The sequence below is a fragment of the Pteropus medius genome, unplaced genomic scaffold (assembly GCF_902729225.1).
Source record: "Pteropus medius unplaced genomic scaffold, Ma_sr-lr_union100, whole genome shotgun sequence".
Taxonomy (NCBI): domain Eukaryota; kingdom Metazoa; phylum Chordata; class Mammalia; order Chiroptera; family Pteropodidae; genus Pteropus; species Pteropus medius.
The window spans coordinates 10,219,373-10,242,120 of NW_024355205.1; the positions used below are offsets into that span (position 1 = coordinate 10,219,373).

Here is a 22,748-nt window from a genome sequence, read left to right on the forward strand (position 1 = left end):
TTTTCAAATAGTGATCTAAATTTTCTGGCCAATACATTAAGACATACAAAAGAAATAACAATTTCTTTTAACGGTAGCACTTAGCATTTTTTTTTACTCAAGGGCTCCAAGGGAATCCATTTTAAAAACTATTACAAATGATAAGATCAGCAGAATGACTGGTTGTAAAATAATATCTCCAAAAAATGTTGTGCTGCATACTATCATTCCTCATTAAGAAGCTGAAATAGTAGCAAATTCCATTTGCAAAATCAAATGAGAACAATCAAATAAACAATAAAACATAAAATATTATAGAGTAAGTTATAAGAAAAAGAACTATTAAAAAGAGTTGATAGATATTAAGTACTAAAAAATCTTAAATAAAATTAAAATTTTAAAAAGTTAACTCAATTTACATCCACTGATACTTTTAAATAATTCCCATAGAAATCTCAATAGAATATTTTTGAGATGATAAATAACCTTAAAGCTCATCTGAAAAGATATACATATGACAAAGGCAATAGTTAAAACTTAAAAAAAAACCAGGAAGTTATAAAATTTATAATATTAAAACAATAGCACTGCATTAGAATCACCTGAAAGTTTATTTTTAAAGGATGGCATAAAAATATATATGTATATGTAACACATATAAAGTTATTCATATCTACATATACAAATTAAATCAAATATAATCCCAGATATCTTGTATCTGGTTAGTAAATGTCTTTCAAACCATAGATATGAAGGCTTAAATCACATAGACAAAATTATGTATTTCCTGCATAAAAATCACACAGTTCAACATTAATAAATACTATAAACAACTAGAAGGCAAACAAAAAAATAGATAAATATCTGACACCTGTATTATAAACCCCAAGCAATTTCAACTCATATAAACAAGAAAAATGTCAAGATCTTATAAGCAGTCATTTAATAGAAGAAATAAAAATTATAAATAAAATGTTAAAATACACTCATTAAAGATCAAAGTAACAAAAGACAAATTTAAAGAATGAGAAATCTGAATGTTGAATAATCATGTAGGAAAAAGTTTATCCTCATCAAGAAAATAAATGACAATTAAAAAAATGCTTTTAGTGTAACATAAAGCTATTAGAGTACATTTTAGTGAGAATATTAGTACACTAATTCTGGAAAACAGTTTACGAATAGATATCAAGGACCCTACAAATGTTACTATGCTATGACCTAATAATATCACTTCTAAGAAATACACTGAAGAAATAAAAACATAAATAAACATAAACTAACATTAATATTCATTATAGGACCATACATATGACAAAAATATTAAAACAACTTCTGTGTCTAAACAGGAAGTGGTAAATTATTTTGCATATCAATATAAGAGAATATTTAACTCTAAAGGTTTGTTTTTAGAAATTTCTCATTGTATGGAAAAATGAATAATAAAATATTAAAAAAGATAAAACACAATACATAATTTCATATAGATATATGGGCCATGGATATAGAATTAAGAATTGCATAAACAAGAATTCTAAATATTCTTATCTGAACCATTGTTCAAACTGCTTAAAGATATTTATATGATACGTCAGCAATAAGAATAAAACGTTTTTATTTTCATCATTTTTCTGCAATAGATTTATGATCCCCAAACGAAGAGATATGAAGTTCCAGTACCCTTAAACATTCCAACTGTGCCAACAAGTACTTATGAAAATAGACTCTATGATGTTGAAATCAAGGAAAATCCTTTTGGCATCCAAGTTCGACGGAGAAGCACAGGAAGAGTCATGTAAGTGAATTATTTGATATGAATGATATTTTGATTTTAGCCTAGGAAGGGAAAAGTAAGATGATTATTTTCACAGCATTCCCTGTGTTAGAGCACTGTCACACCAAAAATAGTTTTAGTTGTATTAAATAACTTGCCCTATTATAACATTTTAAAGCTAAACAATTAGCACATCATAGGACTATCATTAAGGATTGTCTAAAATTTCATTTACACTTTGGGTGAGATTGATTTTATACTTATATACCAGATTTATTCTTCTAATTAAGTTGAGAACCAAACCATGGCTCTTTTTGAAAGCATGATGGGTGTTGGCAAAATAAGTAATGGGAAATGTGTAATGTAAACATTTTATTAGAACTGCTGCAATCAGTTTACTGGTTCTGGAATCAGATAGAGTTAATACCATCTCCGCCAAGTATGAAAGGAAGTTAAGTTACATACATCTAGATACATTTTTATGTTACAACAAATAAATTTAAGTTAAACAAAAAGTTATATTTGTGAAATGTTTTACAAACTATAGTATATTAAAAGAGTCTTTTATGTATTTTAAGCTTGCCATGCTATCCTTTGGAAGATGTTGTCAGAATGTTTTCAGATATTGTCAGAATAGATACAAATAATGAAGAAAAATATGTCTGAATTTTTAAAAAATTTTTATTATGACTATTTTTTTCCCCAAAGGGTAACAAGCTAAGTCATTTTGTAAAAAAAATTCTGTTGCAAAGGCATACTTACTGTTATTTGGGAATCATTATTCTCAAGTAAACACTTTTCCAAAATCATTAATATAAAATTTTAAATATGTCCCAAATTCTTTGTAATACTATTTTTCCTTACACTGACAACTTATTTATTTTTTCTCCTCCTCTATGTTCTTCTTGCAAATGACTAGGAAAAATAAATACATTCTCAGTAACACATTTCTTCTGGATTTGTTTGTAAACACTGATTTTTTATAAATACAAAATAAAAGTAGAAAATGATTGGGAGTATTAAATAGGAGGCATTTGAAATTAAAATATCCATTATGCCTTATAGCTTATTATAATATTGATTTATTTTTATTCTATATTAGAAAATAATTTATTGTAATTATCTCAAGGGAACATGAAAATGAATGACTTTCAACTTCTAGGACATATATTACTCCCAGGTCGTATATTACTTATAATTTCTTATTAACTTTATTTTTAAAAGCAATATATCATAAATATAAACATATATGGTCATGTTAATCATATTACTATTCACTTTATTAGTAATGTTGATGTGAAACATATTTTAGATATTTCTTAATTTAGCCAAAAGAAAAATGTATTGGAATAATTATCTATTTTTATTTGGTATCTGGGTACAATAAGGTATAAGTATATATAGAAAATATTATTGATTTTCATATTACCAAAGAAAGATTATCACTCTTATTTGTGATACTACTATATAAATATTTACAGAAATAGAATTGTGTTATTTTATTTTCAGTTGGGATTCTCGCCTACCTGGATTTACTTTCAATGACCAGTTCATTCAAATATCTACTCGCCTGCCATCAGAATATGTATATGGTTTTGGGGAAGTGGAACACACAGCATTTAAACGAGATCTAAACTGGAATACTTGGGGAATGTTCACAAGAGACCAACCCCCTGGTGTAGGTACCAATATTCAACTACCTCGTGAGGCAACTAAGACCATGATTAGACCCCAGCCACTTCTATGTAGGCCTGTACTTCAGTATCAAAGTAATGACAAAGGGCCTAGCTATCTCCAGAGCTGCTATAGTGATTTTCTAAAAAACAAATAACAAAAGTCACCATTACTGGCAAAAGTAGAAGTTGGATAGATAACATTGAGTACAGTGAGAAGTGAGGTAGTGACTCAATTCTTCACCCTCTCAACTGTATAGAAAGAATGTTCAGATTCAGTATTAGCTGTCAAATCCATATTTACCTCAGCTTTCAGAAAATAGCTGACCAGGGTTCTCCTTTTTTATTTTTACTTCAATAATGATTTGATGCTAACTTTTTTCTTTATGACACCCAGCTGCAGTTGTGCATTTTTGTGAGTCCATACTGCTAGTTACATCTTTAGAAAATGTTTTTATATGCTTATGTCATTTTTCTCAATGATTCACCTTATTAATGGAATACACTTCATGAATATTTAATGCACTGCACAACTGATATTAACTATAATTATTCTGGACATATCATAAAAATACATTTTAATAGAAATACTAGCTTATTTCCATTTTCCACATGTGATGCATACTTATATTAAGTGTGAAATTATAAAATGTGTATACTATTGCAACCACTTTTCATTGTTTGTTAGGTGCTAAATAACTTTTATTTGTACCACAATATTTCAACCTTATGGTATAAAGATGGTTTTTCATTATATCAACTTGAAAAAATGTGCTTTGCCAAAATTTACTTTTTAAAAACCCATCAACATTAGAATTAGCATTAAGTTAGTATAATCTTTATTCTCAATACATAAATTTTCTTTCCTATGCTAATCAATTACTGGGATTTGGTGTGGATCAAAGATGTCAATTTGATTGGGGATCATCAACTTACAAGTTTTTGGACCTCTGTCAAGTCATTTCATGGCTCTGAATGTACTTTTTTATTCTAGAAAGTAAAAAGATCTAGCTAAAAAAGAAATCAAATGCTTCATAAATATAAATTATTGTATAAACTATCATTTTAAATATTATAAAATATTATATAAACTTAGATATTACCATATAAGTATTTAAGAAGTTGAGTGCTTTAATCATTTTTAGGAAATTGCATTATTGAAAAAGAAGTGCCACTTTATAAAATAAATTAACACACATAATCTGTAGAAAGAAACTCACTACTCTAATACCAATGATTTTTTACATCTGTTGTGAGGCAGCATTTGTGGATGTCCTACGTTTGTATATTTATTTGCATGCTCTAAAGCAGTAACAGTTTAAATAACGAAAAATTAGTTTCTAGGAGAAATGCATTTAATTCAAATAGTATGTGTGTGCAAAGAAGAAACTTTTAAATTCCTAGGCTCAATATTATAATGAATTTAAATATCACATTGATAATATTTACATGATATTATCTAAATATATATTATTTTTTTTTATTTTAGTATAAACTTAATTCCTATGGATTTCATCCCTATCACATGGCTTTGGAAGATGAGAGCCACGCTCATGGAGTTTTCTTACTTAACAGCAATGCAATGGGTAAAACAATTTGTTTAATTTCTCATATTTTGTGTTACTCTTTAATAAAATAATATTTTATATGTAGATAAAAATGTAATTATCTTTTGGATTTCCAGATGTTACTTTTCAGCCAGCCCCTGCTCTAACTTACCGCACAATTGGAGGAATCTTGGACTTTTATATGTTTTTGGGCCCAGATCCAGAAGTTGTAACAAAGCAATACCATGAAGTATGATGGAATTTGTTTTTTTTAAAACACATAAAATTTTCTTTATAATAAAAGTAATTCTCTTAGCTTACAAATAATTTTTGTTTTCAAAGGTAATTGGCCGACCAGTCATGCCAGCTTATTGGGCTTTGGGATTCCAAATATGTCGTTATGGGTACAGAAATACTTCACAGGTTGAGCAAGTATACAATGAAATGGTGGCTGCTCAGATCCCATATGTATGTATTTCAACTTTTAAGACAATTTTACATATGTCATCTATAAAAGCAGAATGAAATAATTAAACACATGTACTTTAAAATTATTTTAAGCATTTGGCAATAATCAAGGCTTAGTTTTTTAATAACACCAAATGAATTGAATAGGAAATTTTCGTAAAATGTCTTTTAGATAGATACCATTTCTTTTCTCTTTCTCTAATTCCATGACCTGGAGTTGCACTAAACAAGTCACCGTCTTCTTGTATTTTTCTCTTTAACTTCGGGTCACATGGGTAGTGAGACATATTCCCTGTGTTCTCTTTGGGTGAGAGTAAGGGTCCACAGAACTTATTTAATCAACTGATGTAACAAGTTATAGAGAAGGAATTGGAGGTGAAACGGAGTGATTTTGCATTGGAATAGAAGATAGTTGTAATATTAGAATACAGAATTAAGTCTGGCAGAATATTCTCTTCCCTCAATGTTTGGGAAAATAAATATTCTAAGTATCCAGAAACAATCAGTCCATATAATTCTATTTTTTTGCAGTATTAAGGAATCCAAGAGATCTTTCTAATAACTAACACTTAAGAACTGAAATCTAGAATGCTTGGTGTATATGAGAACTCATTCTAAGAACAATGAAAAGGACCTCATGATAAGATATCAGTACACATAAAAGAATCCAATATATGGTTCTAGAATATATTATATGGTGATTTTAATTATATAGTTTGATGCTATAGAAATATGCAAGTGGATTTTTTTTAAAAGAATTTTTTTATTTTTATAACATCTTACCCATATATGTTTATAACATCACTATATTAACCATATATTTTACAAAATCTAGAAGAAAAATTTAACTAATGTCTATTAACAGAAAATAATTAACAAATTTGTTGTTTAGGCCTAAATTAAAATTTTCATGATAACATTCGAACATTCATTAGTTTAAAAATATTTGTAAATACCTATTCGTAAGCAATATTTTGCTTATTTAAGCTTGGGCTGTTATTTCAGAAATGACTTTGGTGGATAATGAATGCAAAATCTTACAATATTTAATGGATTTACTAATAATTCTTTCTTCCCCTCTAGCAATATTAGAATTATTTGAAATGATCCTATATTTACTTTATGTTTCCAGAAATAGACCAATATCTGTCTCTGTGTACACTATGTACACATCCAAATTACCACTTAACATAATTTCATGGCCTCATAAACCATTTGATCCTATGTCTTTCTGTTTCCTTTGGGAATTTCATAGCAAACGATACTGATTTGAAAGAATTTTTACTTCTAAATCAAAATTACTAACTGTTAATAAAACAGAGCATTTATATGAACTCATTCTTAGAATATTTTGCATCTTTACATGCTACTTTTATTTCTTGATCATTGTAATACTTGATTAATTCCTTTTAGGATCAAAGGAAGAGTCATTGAAACTTTCATATTGCTAATACTTTAATAAGTATGATTGAATGTTATTCACTCACTCTTGGGATTCTTATCCTACTATCACAATGCTTGTTTTTCAGGATGTTCAATACACAGACATTGATTACATGGAAAGACAACTAGACTTTACAATTGGTGAAAGATTCCAGGATCTTCCTCAGTTTGTTGACAAAATAAGAAGTGAAGGAATGAGATACATTATTATCCTGGTCAGTATTTATATCTTATATTTTATCTGAGTCTTATTATCTTATTAACTTGATTTTATTAAGATTACTCTCCCAGAATGAGGGGTACAGGAAGGTGTTTCCAAATAGAAAGTATATAACTTTGGATTCTTCTCCCAAACTTAAAACTTTCCTCTTTTAACACTGCACTTTAATTATGTAGGCTGCCACCAGGATACCTTTATACTTGATATATCCTTAGAGATTTAAGACTAAAGCTGAGAGTCAAAAACAAGCTGTTTTTGTTTGTTTGTTTGTTTGTTTTTGTGATCACCCAAGCTGTAAATTGGCCTCAATTTATAGGTGCTATCACAAAGTGATGATGGATTTTCTATTCCTATACAATTTTCAAATTATTCCTTAGGACTACTTCATATGCTTATCATGTTTAAAAATTTGCTTTTAAGTTAGTGATTCAATGGGAAGAAAATATCAAGATCTCACAGGAAGCAATTATAATCTTGCTTGAAATAGTAGTTAATATATTTTCAAAAGTTCTTAAAATTTTTTTCTAAGAAATTTCGAAGACAAACTAGCTAAAACACTTAAGTTTATATCATCAGTCCATTTTTCAGTCTATGAATGAACAATATAATGATGAAAGCACAATTAATGATAATGTAGTAATGGAAAAATATAACATTTTATAACAACTAACCAAGAGGCTATACTTTTATTCCGTAGTTACCTGGTTTGTATTTCTTTATTTTTAGGATCCAGCAATTTCAGGAAATGAAACAAGGCCTTACCCACCATTTCAAAGAGGACAGGAGAAAGATGTTTTTATCAAATGGCCTGGCACCAATGAAATTTTTTGGTCAAAGGTACTGGTTGATCTTAAAATAAAATACATATAAATGCTATTTCACTAAAAGGTTCCTTTGAATTAAAAAAAAAAAAAAAACAAAAAACTGTTGAAACCATTCAGGGAGAGAGATACATTATACAGAATGTAATGATTTAATAGCTAACAAGCAAATAATATATACTCTTTGAGTTCAATCTAGATTATTAGAAACAGAAAGAATTTATACAAGTTGTATGTCCAAATACGGTTTGTTTTATCTTTAAATTGTCTTTTATTTTATTTCTTGTTTTATTATAAAACTACTATTAATAAGATGGTGATTCATTATTCTGTATTGCAAGTCATTTAAATATATGTACTTCTCTTAAAAACATATCATTAATAAAATAAACAATGTTTTTAAGAGCTATACTTATATTCCTCCCTTGAAAAAGGAATATAATTGACAGTATTGCATATAAGCAATAATATTCAGACCTATATTAATATATAACATATATTAATATAGAAAAATTCATGGTTTGGCTTGCATATAAAAGAGTAAATAAAAATATTCGCTAGTCATAACTAAAATGAAAAAAATAATAATAACATCCTATAATGGAAGACTTAATTAAATGTAATGTGGGATCCTTTTTGGATCTTGGAACTAAAAAGAAGACATTAATGATAAAAGTGGTAAAATTCAAACATAGCCTGTAGATTAGTTGATAGTATTGTATTCATGTTAAGTTTTTTGTTCTAATAATTGTACAGTAGCTATACATATGTTAACATTAGAGGAAGCAGGGTGAAAGATATAGAAAAAAACCTAGATATAATTTTGCAGCTTTTCTATAAGTCTGAAAATAATTTCAAAATAAAAAAAGATTAAAATAAAATAGGAAAACTCCTGTGATAACCTTACTGAAAAAATCATATTTTAAGAAATGTACCAAGTATAGGATATGACATATTGGCCATAGAAAAGGATTTTTTTCCTTCCTACCTTTTTGTTATTCTATATTTCTATACATTTTCTCAGATTTCTACTCTCTATTTCATTTCTTCACTCTTCCCAATCAGGAATGAATCCTTTGTAGGTCATTAGTCCTTTGGGGATTATTTACATTTTTATATGGGACTTTTAAATTTCTAATACATAGATTCAAATCCCCAGATCTCTAACATGATTGAATTTAGGTTCTGTTATGTGTGTTTATGGTGGGGATGGAGAAAAACTTTGGTGGGCAGGGAGGCAGGAGCAGGGATGGAGGAGGTGTGGGGGTAAGAAGATGATTTGGTACTAACTGAAAATCACAAAGATATTTGCCTCAACATGGCCTCATCCAACTCAGATCTCCGGCACCTTTCAAATAAAAATATGTTTACCATTTTTAGATTTTAATAATTATGGAAACAGTTTTAATATACTACATTAATTTAAATTTAATATATGGTTTTCATATTATTTCCTGACAGACCTTTGGTTACATGTATTGTTTTCAAAATCATTACTAACTACAAAGATTGGCTTTTTAAAATTTTATTTGTCAGATTAAAAAGAAAATTAATATGGAAAATGGGAATAGTTTATAACTGACCCATATACCAAAACAAAAACTGAAAAAAATAACAAGAAATTACGGTTCTATGATCTTGAGTCTATCGTATATCTCTAAAACTCTATTATAATTTATTTTCAACACAGTCATACCATACTGAATTTTTTATTAAACCATTTTTCAATTTCTTTTTATTTTGCAGGTTTGGCCAGATTTACCTAATATAACAATAGATGAGAGTCTGACTGAAGATGAAGCTGTTAATGTAAGTTTTACATTTATTAACTCTATAACTATAAGACATTCAGCTCTTGGATTTAATGATCACTTTGACCAGTCATTCAATTTGGATACTTTCCTTAAAAAAGTAGATGGATCATTTTCTAATTCTTTATCAGACCATATTTAAATCAAAATTTCTTTTCTAAATAAAAACGTGTCAGTCACACTATTAAGTAATTTTACATTTTATCTCGTTTAAGTAATAATTTTATTGTGGTAAGAACACTTAACATGACATTTACCCTTGTAAATTTTTAAGTTTACATACATCATTCTTGGTCCTACTGACATTGTTGTACAGCAGATCATTAGAATTTATTCATCTTGTATAACTGAGACTTTATGCCTACTGAACTGCTGTTCAATTGCTCCCAGTCCCCAGTCTCTGACAATCACTAGCCCATTTTCTGATTCTGTGAATTTAACTATTTTAGATACCTTGTATAAATGGAATCATGCAATATTAAACGGGCTTATTTTACTCAGCAAAATATCCTCAAGGTTCATCCATGTTGCCACATATTTCAAAATTCCTTCTTTTGTAAGACTAAACAGTATTCCATTGTATGTATATACCATAGGGTTTTTGTTGTTGTTTTTTGTTTATTTTTTTATTATTATTATTTTTTAATCAATTCATTCATTGATGGACATTTAGGTTATTTCAACACTGTAAGTCTGTGAACAGAACAACAATAAGCTTGGGAGTTCAGATATCTCTTTGAGATCCAGATTTCATGTGCTTTTTTTTGTTTGCTTTTATTTTTGTTTTTGATACATGTCCCCAAATGGGATTGCTGTATCATATGGTAGTTCTATTTTTAATTTTTTGAGGAATTCTTATACGTTATCAACACCAGTTTTTTGTTTTTTGGGTTTTTTTGTTGTTGTTTTTTGTTTTTTGATAATAGCCATCCTAGTAGGTGTGAGGTGATTTCAATTGTGATTTTGATTTACATTACCCTGATGATATATGAAGCTGGGCATCTTTTCATATACTTGTTGGCCATTTGTATATGTTCTTTAGAGAAATGTCTATTCAAGTCTTTGCCCAATTTCAAGTAAGTTATTGTTTGTTTTTATACATACACACATATATACATACGTACATACTTACATATATACACACATATACATATGTGTGTAGGGCTATCTTATATATTTTGGCAATTCACCCTTTATCTGCTATATGGTTTGCATATATTTTCTCTCATTTTGTGGGTTGCTTTTTCATTTAGTCTATTATTTCCTTCACTGCGCAGAAACTTTTTAATTGGAGGTAATGATACTTGTCTATTTTTGCTTTTGTTGCTCGTGCTTTTGGTGTCATATCCATGAAATCTTTACTAAGACCAATGTCATGAAGCTTTTCCCTTGTTTTCTCTTAGAAGTTTTGCAGTTGCAAGTATTATATTTAAGACTTAAGTCTATTTTAAGCCGATAATTTCTTGTGGTATAAGATAAAGATCTAATTTCATTGTCCTACATTGTGGCTATCTAGTTTGCTCTTCAGTACTGTGTTGAAGAGACTATCTTCTCCCCATTGTATATTCTTGGCACTCTTGTTGAAGATTAGTTGACTATATATGTGTGGATTGATTTCTGTGTTCTCTATTCTGTGCCATTGGTCTGTATGTATTTTTACACTGATAATATATCATTTTAATTACTGTAGCTTTGGAATATATTTTGAATTAAGGAAATGTGATGACTCCAGCTTTTTTCTACTTTCTCAAGATTATTTTGGCTATTAGGATTCTTTGTGGTTCCAAAGGAATTGTAGCGTTGTTTTTCCTATTTCTGTAAAAGATGCCATTGGGATTTTGACAAGAGTTGCATTGAATGTATAGATGGCTTTGAGTAAGATGGACAATTTAACAACATTAATTCTTCCAATTCACAAACAAGAATATCATTCTACTTGTCTGTGTCTTTCTCAGTATCTTTTAATAGTTTTGTAGTTTTTAGTATATAAATTGTTCACCTCCTTAGTTAAGTTTATTCCTATTTTATTATTATTTTACTATTGTAAGTACAATTGTTTTCCTAATTTCTTTTTCAGATAGTTTGTTGTTAGTGTATGGAAATGCTACTGAGTTTTACATGTTGATTTTTTTATCCTGCATCTTTGCTGAATGTGTTTGTTAGTTCTAACTCTGTGTGTGTGTATGTGTGTGTGTGTGTGTGTGTGTGTGTGTGTGTGTGTGTATGCATGCATGTGGGGAGAGGTGTGTGTGTTCTTTAGAGTTTTCTATTAATAAATTATGTTATCCACAAACAAAGACACTTCTTTCTTTCTGATTTGGATGCTTTATTATTATTTTTTTTATGCCTAATTGTTCTGGCTTGGACTATCAGTACTATGTCAAACAGAAGTGGCAAGAGTGAGCATCCTTGCCTTTATCTTATATAGGATAAATTGTTTTCCTTGAATCAGTATGATATTAAATGTAGATGTAGGCATTAAACATATGATCTCTATATTGAGGTAATTTCCTTCTCTTCTTAGTTTATTGAGAGTTTTTATTATGAAAGTAGTTTGAATTTTGTCACCTTTTCTGCAATGCTTATTGAGATGATCATGTGATTTTTTCTTCATTATGTTAACATGGTATATCACATTACTTGATTTTTTTGTGTTAAGCAATCCTTGCATCACAAGAATAAATCCCACTTGTTCATGATGTGTGATTATTTAAATGTGCTCTTGAATTGTTTTCTTAATATTTTATTGAGGATATTTGTATCTATATTCATCAGGGATATTGTTCTGTACATTTTCTTTTTTCTTGTGATGTCTTTGACTTTGGTATTAGGGTGATGCTGACCTCTTAAAATAAGTTTGGAAGTATTCCCTTCACATCAATTTTTGGGATGAGTTGGAGAAGGATTGGCATTAATTCTTTCTTAAATGTATGATAGAATTCACCAGTGAAGTCTTCTGGTCCTGGAATTTTCTTTGTTGGGAAATTTTTTGATTATTGGTTCAGTATTCTTGCAAGTAATTTGTATTTTCATATTTTCTATTTCCTCATGATTCAGTTTCATTAGGTTACATAATTCTAGGAATTTATCCATTTTTTTTTTAGGTTATCCAAATTGTTGGTGTGTAATTGTTTATAGTAGTCTCTAATGATCCTTTTTATTTCTGTGGCATCAGTTGTAATGTCTTACCTTCCATATCTGATTTTATTTTCTTGGCTTTTCTCTCTTTTTATCTTAGGTAGTATAGCTAACAGTTTGTCACTTTTACATGTGCTGTCTACACGAATTCAGTTTAAGTTTAAAGGCACATATAGACTGTAAGCGAAGAAGTGAAAAAAGATATTCCATGAAAATGGCAACCAAAAGAGAGCAGGGTTGGCTACACTTATATCAGATAAAATAGACTTTAAGTCAAAAACTCTTACAGCAGACTAATAAGGACATTATATAATAATAAAAGGGTCAATTCATCAAGAAGATATAACAATTATAAATATATATGCACCTAAGTGCAGAGCACCTAAATATATAAAGCAAACATTGACAGAAGTAAAAGGAGAAAAAGTACACAGTAATAAAGTAATAAGAAGAGCTTTATCATTTCATTTTCAATAATATATAGAATAACTAGACAGAAAATCAACAAAGAAACTGAACTTAAATGACACTATAGACCATATGAGCTTGACAAACTATATATAGAACATTCTACCAAATAGCAGTGGAATATATACATTCTTCTCAGGAGCACATGGAACATTCTCAGGATATATCTATCACAAGTTAAGTGACAAAACAAGTCTGAAGAAATTAAGAACATTGAAATCATACCAACTATGTTTTTTGACCACAGTAGAATAAAACTAAAATCAAAATCAAAATGAGAAAATACACAAATATGAGGAAATTAAACAATACATTTTTGAACAACCAATGGGTCAAAGCAAAATAAAAAAAAAATTGGAAAATATCTTGAGACAAGCAAAATGAAAATACAGCATGTCAAAACTTAGAGGATACAGCAGAAGCAATAGTAAGAGGGGAATTCTAACGATAGATACCTGCATTAAAAAAGAGTCAAATAATGTAACTCTATACTTCCAAGCACTGCAAAAAGCAAAACAAACTAAGCTCAAAGCTAGAAGAAAGATGTGATAAAGATTAGACCAGAAATAAAGAAAATAAATACTATCAAAACAATAGAAATAAAATCAACAAAACTATGAGTTGACAATCAGTCTTTTAGGTATATCAAATTATAATAATTAAATCATATGAGTTCATGTAAAAATTCAAGTTCAGTGTGAAACATTAGAGGACTATTTTTACTTAAAACTTACTAAATTATTTCTAAAGTAGAGTCAAAGGATTGCTAAACCTAATAAATGTTGTTGAAGAAAAAAGGTCAGAGTTTTATCTCAACTGGAGTTCTATCCATTAATGTTGGGTAGTATTGGCAACACTGGAGAGGTAGGCATAGCTTCTTTCCATAGATTTTGGAGAACAGTTTCAATTTACAGTGGTGTATGTACAATCACTTGGGATCCTCTTCCACAAAAGGGATAAGTTTTTTGGATCATATGTACCTGATGAAACTTCTGGATATAACCAATGATTTGTATCAAAGGAATAAAAGCAGCCAACTGGAAAAAAAAAACAAACAGGAAAATGAATGAATTATGGAAAGAGCAGAACAATGAAAGTTATAAAACAAAATATGGCATTACCTTTCTTGCTCTTTCTCATTCATTGAAAATATTCATTGACTAAAACACCACTGAGCCTTTTTTCCTTATAAGTAAAATATAATTTGGGAAAAATTATAAAATGAAGTCCCTTTTAAATCTAAAAATACCCATGATATACATGTTTTGTTAATTTTTATATTTCCTACTCTGCATTTTCTCTATGCACAATGCCCTCTTATATACTGTTCTTGGAGAAGACTGTTGTGGCAGTTAACTACATAGTCTTAAATGTGACAGCAAAGTGTGTAGGTGAAGCTGTTTTTTGGGCAATTGATTTACCTGCTGAAGGTCAATCCTGTTCTAATACACAGACTCTGACCCTGGATTTATGTGGGTAGGCTGGCAAATAGGGAGTTTCTTTTTTTTTGATGGGGAAAGGAGTTAATCATCTCTTCTCTGCTGGCGCAGGAATGGTTAGATGTGAGAGAGCAAAATAAACGGTTGAGTGGGTGGAAAAATATATTGGTTCTGGAAGGGCAGAAAGCCAGGTAAACAATTTTTTTTTTTTAATCAGGAAAACAGACTAAACCAAGTCCCTTTCCTTCCCCATCATGCTCCACAAAGGTAAAGCTATAGAATATGGCTCTAAAAATAAGGAGAGAAAACTTCCCTATCACACTAAGCAGCACTGAAAACATATTTCTGTGTTTTGAACTGTTTCTTCACATTCTATATGGGACCACAAGGCTGCTCTCTTCTCTCTGCATGTATCTCTCTTTCTTTTTACTAACCCCATTGCTGCTGAGGTGTTTGGAGAGAATCGTATACATTTATGTAATTAAATTTGATATCTCTTGTGCACAACTTATGAATTTGACAGCTCAAGTCTAACTTAGGCACATATAGTCTTTTATATTATCTAATACTTGTGGATCTAAATCTTATTTTTACAGGCTTCCAGAGCTCATGTAGCTTTTCCAGATTTCTTAAGGAATTCCACAGCAGAGTGGTGGGAAAGGGAAATGATAGATTTCTACAATAACCAGATGAAATTTGATGGCTTGTGGATTGTAAGTAAACTTTGAATAATTTATATTCTGTTATGAAGTATGCATTGATTATGCAAACTTCTAACTAGATTCTAATAATGTCAATAAAGTATTCTTTGAGAAAATTACCTCATTCATTTTTTTCATAAAACTTATTTTTGCAAAGAACTTCTAAAATACAGTTTTAACAATTCAATTTATGTATATAACTGCTATTTCGTGAATATTCAAGTTGAATGTTTTCAACTTGACCAAGGAACCAAAATAGACTCTTTTTCTAACCATTCATAAATGCTTATTTTATTTCCATTAAGTTTAGATATAAATCTCACACTCAATTGTCTGCCTTTGGTGTAAGAAATCATAACTTCTTATAAATTAGACAAAATTCTCTCTCAGATAATCTCATAATTTTAGATGTCACTTCAAATATTGATAATAAGATTTTTAATAATATTATCTTGAGATAGCATAAAAATGTCTACCACAAGTAAATATTTAATACAAGAGATTTTAGATAACATTTCTCTAGATTTTTGGAGGTGATATTTCTCTGTTGATTTTTTAACAATTATACATTAATTTACGTTTTTTAAATTGAAGAAACCTTTATAAAGGTGCTGTGATGTGCAAGCCTGAGGATATAAGATTGTACAAAACAGATTTATTTAATTAATGGGAAATACACTTATTTGATGTATAAAGTTATGTACTATAAGGGACTCTATTAAACCTTTCCCCAAGGATGTCTTGATCCAGAAAAGATAACCTTTTATCGGGTGGAATAATCACCTTTGCGAGGTATACATTTAGGTGATGGTCCATTTATATGTGGTACTAGGATCTTAAAATGTGTGTCCAACAGAAAGACTCTTTGAAGTCTTCTGCATTTGTAAACTATATTCTGTGGTTTTAAAAATCACAAACAGTCATTTTTAAAAAAAAAAAAAGCAATTAATACAGGGTAGCTCCCAGGCATGAGTTTTGGAGGGAGGGTGAGGGAAAATATTCACTATTATAATTTAATTTTATACCTAGAAAACAGAAAAAATTCACTGTTATGTGTATATTATAACTACAGTGGAAAAGTAGGGCATTTTATGTTTGTCCAAAGAAGGAATGAACTATAAAAATGTTAAACTTTGAGCTTAATTAAATCCTTTATTATCATTGAGATTCCTTATGTTTTTGCTTTTTAAAATCGTAAGTAAATGTTCCATTATTTAAATATGCTGCTTTAATTTACTGGCTCTCTGAATTAGCTTTTTCAAGATTATATGTTCTAATTTTGTTTTCTGTTTACTTTTCTCTCTTCTTCTTAGGATATGAATGAACCATCAAGTTTCGTAAGTGGAGATGCTAATAATCAATGCAGAAATACAGAGCTAAATTATCCACCTTATATGCCAGGTACAACATTGTCATTTGCCTTTGATGTTATATTATCATTTATTTATGTATTTATTTATTAGATTTATATATTTCATGTTGCAGGGAAAAGGATTCACATTCCCAATTCTCTCTACCCAACTACATGCTGTACCACACTTTGATCCATTGCCAATATTATTTAATACTGCTTAAGATGAAAAATCAAGAAACATGTTTTATTTATATCAACACATTTCTAAATTTGTTTGAAATTGTTACTTTGATTTTCTTAAGGATCTTCCGATATTCTTTATGGTAAAAAAAATAGACTTTTATAAAAATTTTAAAAAAAAATTTACAAGGAAAAAAATGAAAGACTGCTAACACTCTTATGGTTGTCCCTGATCTGGAAGGGAAAGGTCTAGTCTCTCAGTGTTCATCCTCATACTTTTATATAGGCAGTAAACTTTATACACTGTTAACATAAAGTGATGGCAACTCTCTGAAAAATGCATCTTAAACAGAAAAAGTGAATCGGAAGATAGTGTTGGTATACCATTTGCCTGGCTCTTAATCCCAAGGCTTTAGGCTACCAGATTGATTTTTCAAATCTATTTAATCAGTATTTTTCATCTAAATGAATAAAATATAATTGACATTTAGGAGTATATTTATTTTTCTGGTTTTTATTAATTCACGTTAATTAGTAACATTTTTGTTACTGAATATAGTAAAATTTTTCTCATATTTTTCAGTCACAATTGTAACTACAATCAATTATAATTATAGACTCTGATGTACGAATGCTTAAAAATCAATAACATTTTTAAACAAAAATTAATGTTTTTGCCAAAAGAATATATAGTTATATTTTACACATTTTAATATGAGTCACTTTATAATATATTAATATCATTTATTGGTTCTCCCTAGAACTCACAAAAAGAAATAGGGGATTACAGTTCAGAACTCCGTGTATGGAAACTGAGCAAATTCTTAGTGATGGATCACAAGTTTCGCATTACAATGTTCACAATCTGTATGGATGGTCACAAGGGAAACCTACTTTTGAGTAAGCAGTGCTCGTAATTATCCTTTCTGACTCTTTATTATTTTTTAGATATTAGATTTAATGTTACTTTTAGTGTCCTCTGCTGACTTTATCTATTTTTTTATTTTTAAAATTCATCTATTTTTTAATTAAAATTTTGAGAGGTGACATTGGTTATTAAAATTACATATTTCAAGTATACAATTCAATAATACTTGAACTTGTAGAGCATAGTACGGAAACTAAAGATGGTTCTTGACATATTGTGGGATGTTTAGTAAATTTAAATGAATCAATTATTATCCTACTACGGCTATCAAAATTGTATAAATAAATTTCTAATAGTTGGCATACTAAGGTATTTGGGATATTTAAGGTCCAATTTAACTCTTAAGTGGCATTATGAGGAAGGTTTCAATACAATCTTCCGAAGCATGTCCTTTAATAAAAGTCATAATAAATTTATTTCAGTGTTGATTTTGCTTCTGCGTATAAAATTTTTCACTAAAAATTTGAACCACATTTGTACAGATTAATGTTTTAAATGTTGAGTTAACTAACCCAATTTGCATATTGTCATAGACTCATTTTCCATCTTTCAAATTGGCACCCATTTGATACTTAACTATTTCTTACTACAGTGCTCTTTACTTAACATGAAACAAACAAGCAAACCAAGGAAAGAAGAGAATGACAAACTCAGAAACAAGAGCTAAATAATCAGCTTGAGAAATTGCAAACAGTTTTAGAGAAAAAAAGCTTGGTGGCAAATATAAAAGTTTCATATCTAAATTCCATATAAAAAGTTTTCAGTCTTCAGTTGATCTACTGTTATTATTTAAAATTCAATTTTATACTGAAATGAAACTTATACTTCACATTTAGGAAGAAATACAATTTAAAAACTACCTCATAATGTGTGTTCAAATTTCAGACAGTTATTTAAGGATTATATAAACTATTTACTCTATATTTTCATCTTCAACAATACATTGAATGACTTTAGAGACTACTAATATTTTTTATTAGAGAGTATATAGGAAAATCAAGATCTTGGAAGTTCTAGATGTGTTAAATATATAGTTTTTAAGTAAATGCCCAAGATTTTTGTCATAATAATTTAGAATGATATAAAAAAGTCAATAGATACAAATTTTTTTCTCAGATATTCTTATAGACTGAGTTAGTTAGCAACTTGGAAAATTATATTGCTTTACTATGTAATTATCTACCTGGAAAAATAAATGTTCTTTTTTGAGATTAGAGAATTGTGTCCTGTGGGAAGTGACCTCTTCTTGCAATGTTTATATTAATCTAAAAATGAGACTGGTGCAGATAAAAACAATATTATGCATCTCATCCTTTTACTGGTTTGAAAGTTTTCTTGGTTACAGCTGTAACTCTCTAATATTAAGCTGTTAGTCACCTGAACAAATACCGAATATGTGTATCATAGACATTACTTCTGGTTGATATAGCTAAGTTGAACATTGATATAGCTGGTATCAATGTTTTAAAATTTTTGAGATTTGAATTCCTAAAACTATTTTTATGAGTTAACCTTTTACATTATCTTCTCAAATTTCAAATTTAATTTTTATTATACTGCATACTCAAAAACAGAAATATTTCAGCATACAAAAAACTTTTTACACAACTCTAAACTAAAACCGATATTATATTTTCAGATCTAATGGTGAGTCTGAGATGTGAAATGGGAAAGTTATTATTTCTAATTCATATTAATACATAATACTGAGATTTTTCCTTCCTAAAAATAATTTAATGAAACATCTTTAGTTTTCAAAGAGCTTTTTAAGATAAATATTGAGAAAAACAAGTCTGTATTAACGTTCTTTTCTCTAAGCAATACTGACCAATGTTCTAAAATAATTTAATTATATGCAATCAGAGCTATAAGTATCTGGAGTATATTTATCAATTGATTTCATCAGTAATTAAAAACAATAGACAACTGAGTTAATTTGAGATAATCTTTAGTAAACATGACAAAACCAAAGAAATTTACTTATTGTTAGAAACTTTAAAATATGTTTTTAAAATTTCCAATTTAATATTCTCCTTTCATATAATCTACTTTTAAAATATACAGGCATAGCTTTGTAAAAACAATCATTTTTTCTTTTAGGACTTTTCGCCAATAATTTAAGATATATTTTATAATTTTTCTAATACTTTTTAAAAAATACTCTTGTAGATTATTACAAACATCCAATAAAAATACTTCTGTAATACAACATTAAAATCCTTTCTATAAGATAAATTTTCCAGAGTCAACTGGCAACAGAAGATAGACTATCTTATGGTTGAAAGTGCTTCTTAAAATTCAACTTAATTTATTGTTACTAAACCATTTGTAAAGTTGGAACATGCAGAAATATTTAGGAAATATGTATAGTGATGGGATTTTAAATTATAGTTTTAGTGGCAATGTGATTTTTCAAATAAGAAATATTATGTGAAGGGTTACAGAGGTTATTCTAATGCAAGAGGTTAGATTTCCCTTAAGAAAATTATTTGAAAATACTTTAAGCAGAATTATTCTCAATCAGAAATCTAACAAGTCATATGTTCAATTGTTATTTTAAAGCCTCAGTAAAGAATTTTTGCAAAAGTAAGACAAACAGAAAAAATTCCTTTTAGAATATGTACTTCTTGCATGTCAATAAAATAAGAACTTGTGGCAACACTATCTTTGTAAAAAATTTTAGAATAGTTAAAATTAATTTTGTTTATAGATTAAATTTAGAATATATATTTTAATATATTTTAAATTTATCAATTCTTTTATTCTCTATAAATAGACATTTATTTTTTGTTAAATGTCAGCAAATATATGTGATATATAACAAATATATTAATGCTCCTAAATCGACTAGATCTTTTATATTTGTTATAGAAGGTAAACAATGAAGATGGTTTTCTGTTATGACCTTTTTAAAGAGACATACATACAAGTAGGAGATTTTAAGTTAACAAATACGATATCGTTTTTATTATCAGCAGATGGCTCAATATATCATCTTATGTCTATTTAAAACATTTTTAGTTTCCTATAATTTTGGTTTGAGTTATTTATTCATTAATTCAAAATTTTCTTGAGCTACTATTATAAGCCAAGTACTGTATTATGTGCAAGAGGTAAAAAAAAAAATTAATATGAAGTCTTTAACCTAAAGAATCTCAAGGTCTCATTGAAGAAGCTTAACATATAAGCACATCAGTACAAACATTTTGGTCTATGCTGTAAGAAATAAATTATTAGATATGGTTGATAGCGTGTTACTGCATTGTCAAGTCTGCCTAATTGGTATTGAAGTGTTTTCTCCTGAGATAGTTTTGTAGTCCTTATTCATATACAAGTTATTTTGAGTAATATAAAAATAAACATTTAATTTCCAATTAATATAATAGTGAATATTTTTTTAGATATTCTTATGTAATATCAGAGAGAAGAAGAAATGTAGATAATATAGAATACTGCCCTGTTTTGCTATTCTTGCCTTTAGAATGCACAATAATTCTTAAAAGTCCTTCTCCAAAGAGAGAGGAGGGGAAAAAAGAAAAAAAGTAATAACTTAATTTGTAAAATTCACTCTCTTGATCTGGCTTTGAAGAGCTTCCATTTTTGAAACCGAACAATTACTTTCGTTTTTTAAGACACAGTAAAGCCTTGCTCTTTTTAGCCTCTAAAACAGGCAGTATTATAGCAAAGATTCTCTGCAGAGTAATATGAAGATTAAGTGTTGACAAGTTATAATTGAGAAAGATTGACACAATCAATAGAGTGCAGAGCTTTATTCAAGAGAACAATTTAAGTAGAATAAAATGAGTTCATTCAAAAAACTCACAAAATTATTAGTTGGTTGATTTGATAATACCAGTAGTTGACTTAACTTGTATTTATTGAACAATAAATGCAAGCTACTTAGTTATATCTTCTGCTAAATGTTGGAAGGGAAGAACGATACCCTTCATGCCTGTGAGGATTTTATAGTATAGTGAGAGAAGACTTACATATAAAGAGCTATATATAAAGTTGTAATAAGAGACAACGTAAATAAAATCCTTTTTTTTTTAATGACGTGTCTATAAATGGAAATATCTGAAGGAAATACTTAGTGTGAAGACTCACAGATCTTTCTTCTCTTATATCAGTGCATTGCATAAAACAACTGGGAAAAGAGGAATTGTTATTTCTCGTTCCACATATCCTAGCAGTGGACGATGGGTGGGACACTGGCTTGGAGACAACTATGCAAATTGGAACAATTTGGACAAATCCATCATTGGTATGTGAGAGTCACCATTTTTCTCATTCTTTTTAGTTTTTTATTAAGTGTTCACTTTTGCTGGTTTTAGTTCATACTTTGTAAGTCCATCTCAGAAATATGCTTTTGGCACTATATTTATAACAAATAGCACCATGAAAAATTCAGTGGTCCAGAAAGCAGGATGCCATGTAGAAACTAATGATATCCAATCAGTTTATTTTGAGAAAATAATTTAATCTCCTTTTGTCTCAGTTTCCCGTTTGGAAAAGGCAGGAGCTGGGAAAAATAACATATAGAGTTAATAAAAATGGGTAGAGATTCTAGATTCTAGGGAATAAGAATTACTCAGAGATGCTGAAGAATGAAACATTTCAAACTTTTGAAAGAGTTTTCTAGTGATGATTGAATAAACAGTAAATATATCATTTTAAAGGGGAAATGGATGCTTTTCTGTTTCAGATCTAGTCTCAAAAAATGCTTTACTATTCACATTAGGATTGAAAGAAAACAATTAATGTTCAGAAATATTTTTTTAAAAGAAAAGCTGAGAAATCACAT

General features: G+C 28.6%; 1 protein-coding gene across 1 annotated transcript in view; it reads left to right on the forward strand.

Annotated features, from left to right (window-relative positions):
- The window catches only part of SI (sucrase-isomaltase), an 84,485-nt gene that overhangs the window by 45,228 nt on the left and 16,509 nt on the right, over positions 1 to 22,748 (forward strand). The window contains exons 27-38 of the mRNA XM_039857313.1: positions 1,620 to 1,774; positions 3,263 to 3,431; positions 4,916 to 5,012; positions 5,111 to 5,223; positions 5,316 to 5,441; positions 6,971 to 7,099; positions 7,831 to 7,941; positions 9,672 to 9,734; positions 15,378 to 15,494; positions 16,796 to 16,883; positions 17,778 to 17,916; positions 22,075 to 22,208. Coding sequence (XP_039713247.1) covers positions 1,620 to 1,774; positions 3,263 to 3,431; positions 4,916 to 5,012; positions 5,111 to 5,223; positions 5,316 to 5,441; positions 6,971 to 7,099; positions 7,831 to 7,941; positions 9,672 to 9,734; positions 15,378 to 15,494; positions 16,796 to 16,883; positions 17,778 to 17,916; positions 22,075 to 22,208 — 1,441 coding nt within the window. The remainder of the gene's footprint in view (positions 1 to 1,619; positions 1,775 to 3,262; positions 3,432 to 4,915; positions 5,013 to 5,110; positions 5,224 to 5,315; positions 5,442 to 6,970; positions 7,100 to 7,830; positions 7,942 to 9,671; positions 9,735 to 15,377; positions 15,495 to 16,795; positions 16,884 to 17,777; positions 17,917 to 22,074; positions 22,209 to 22,748) is intronic.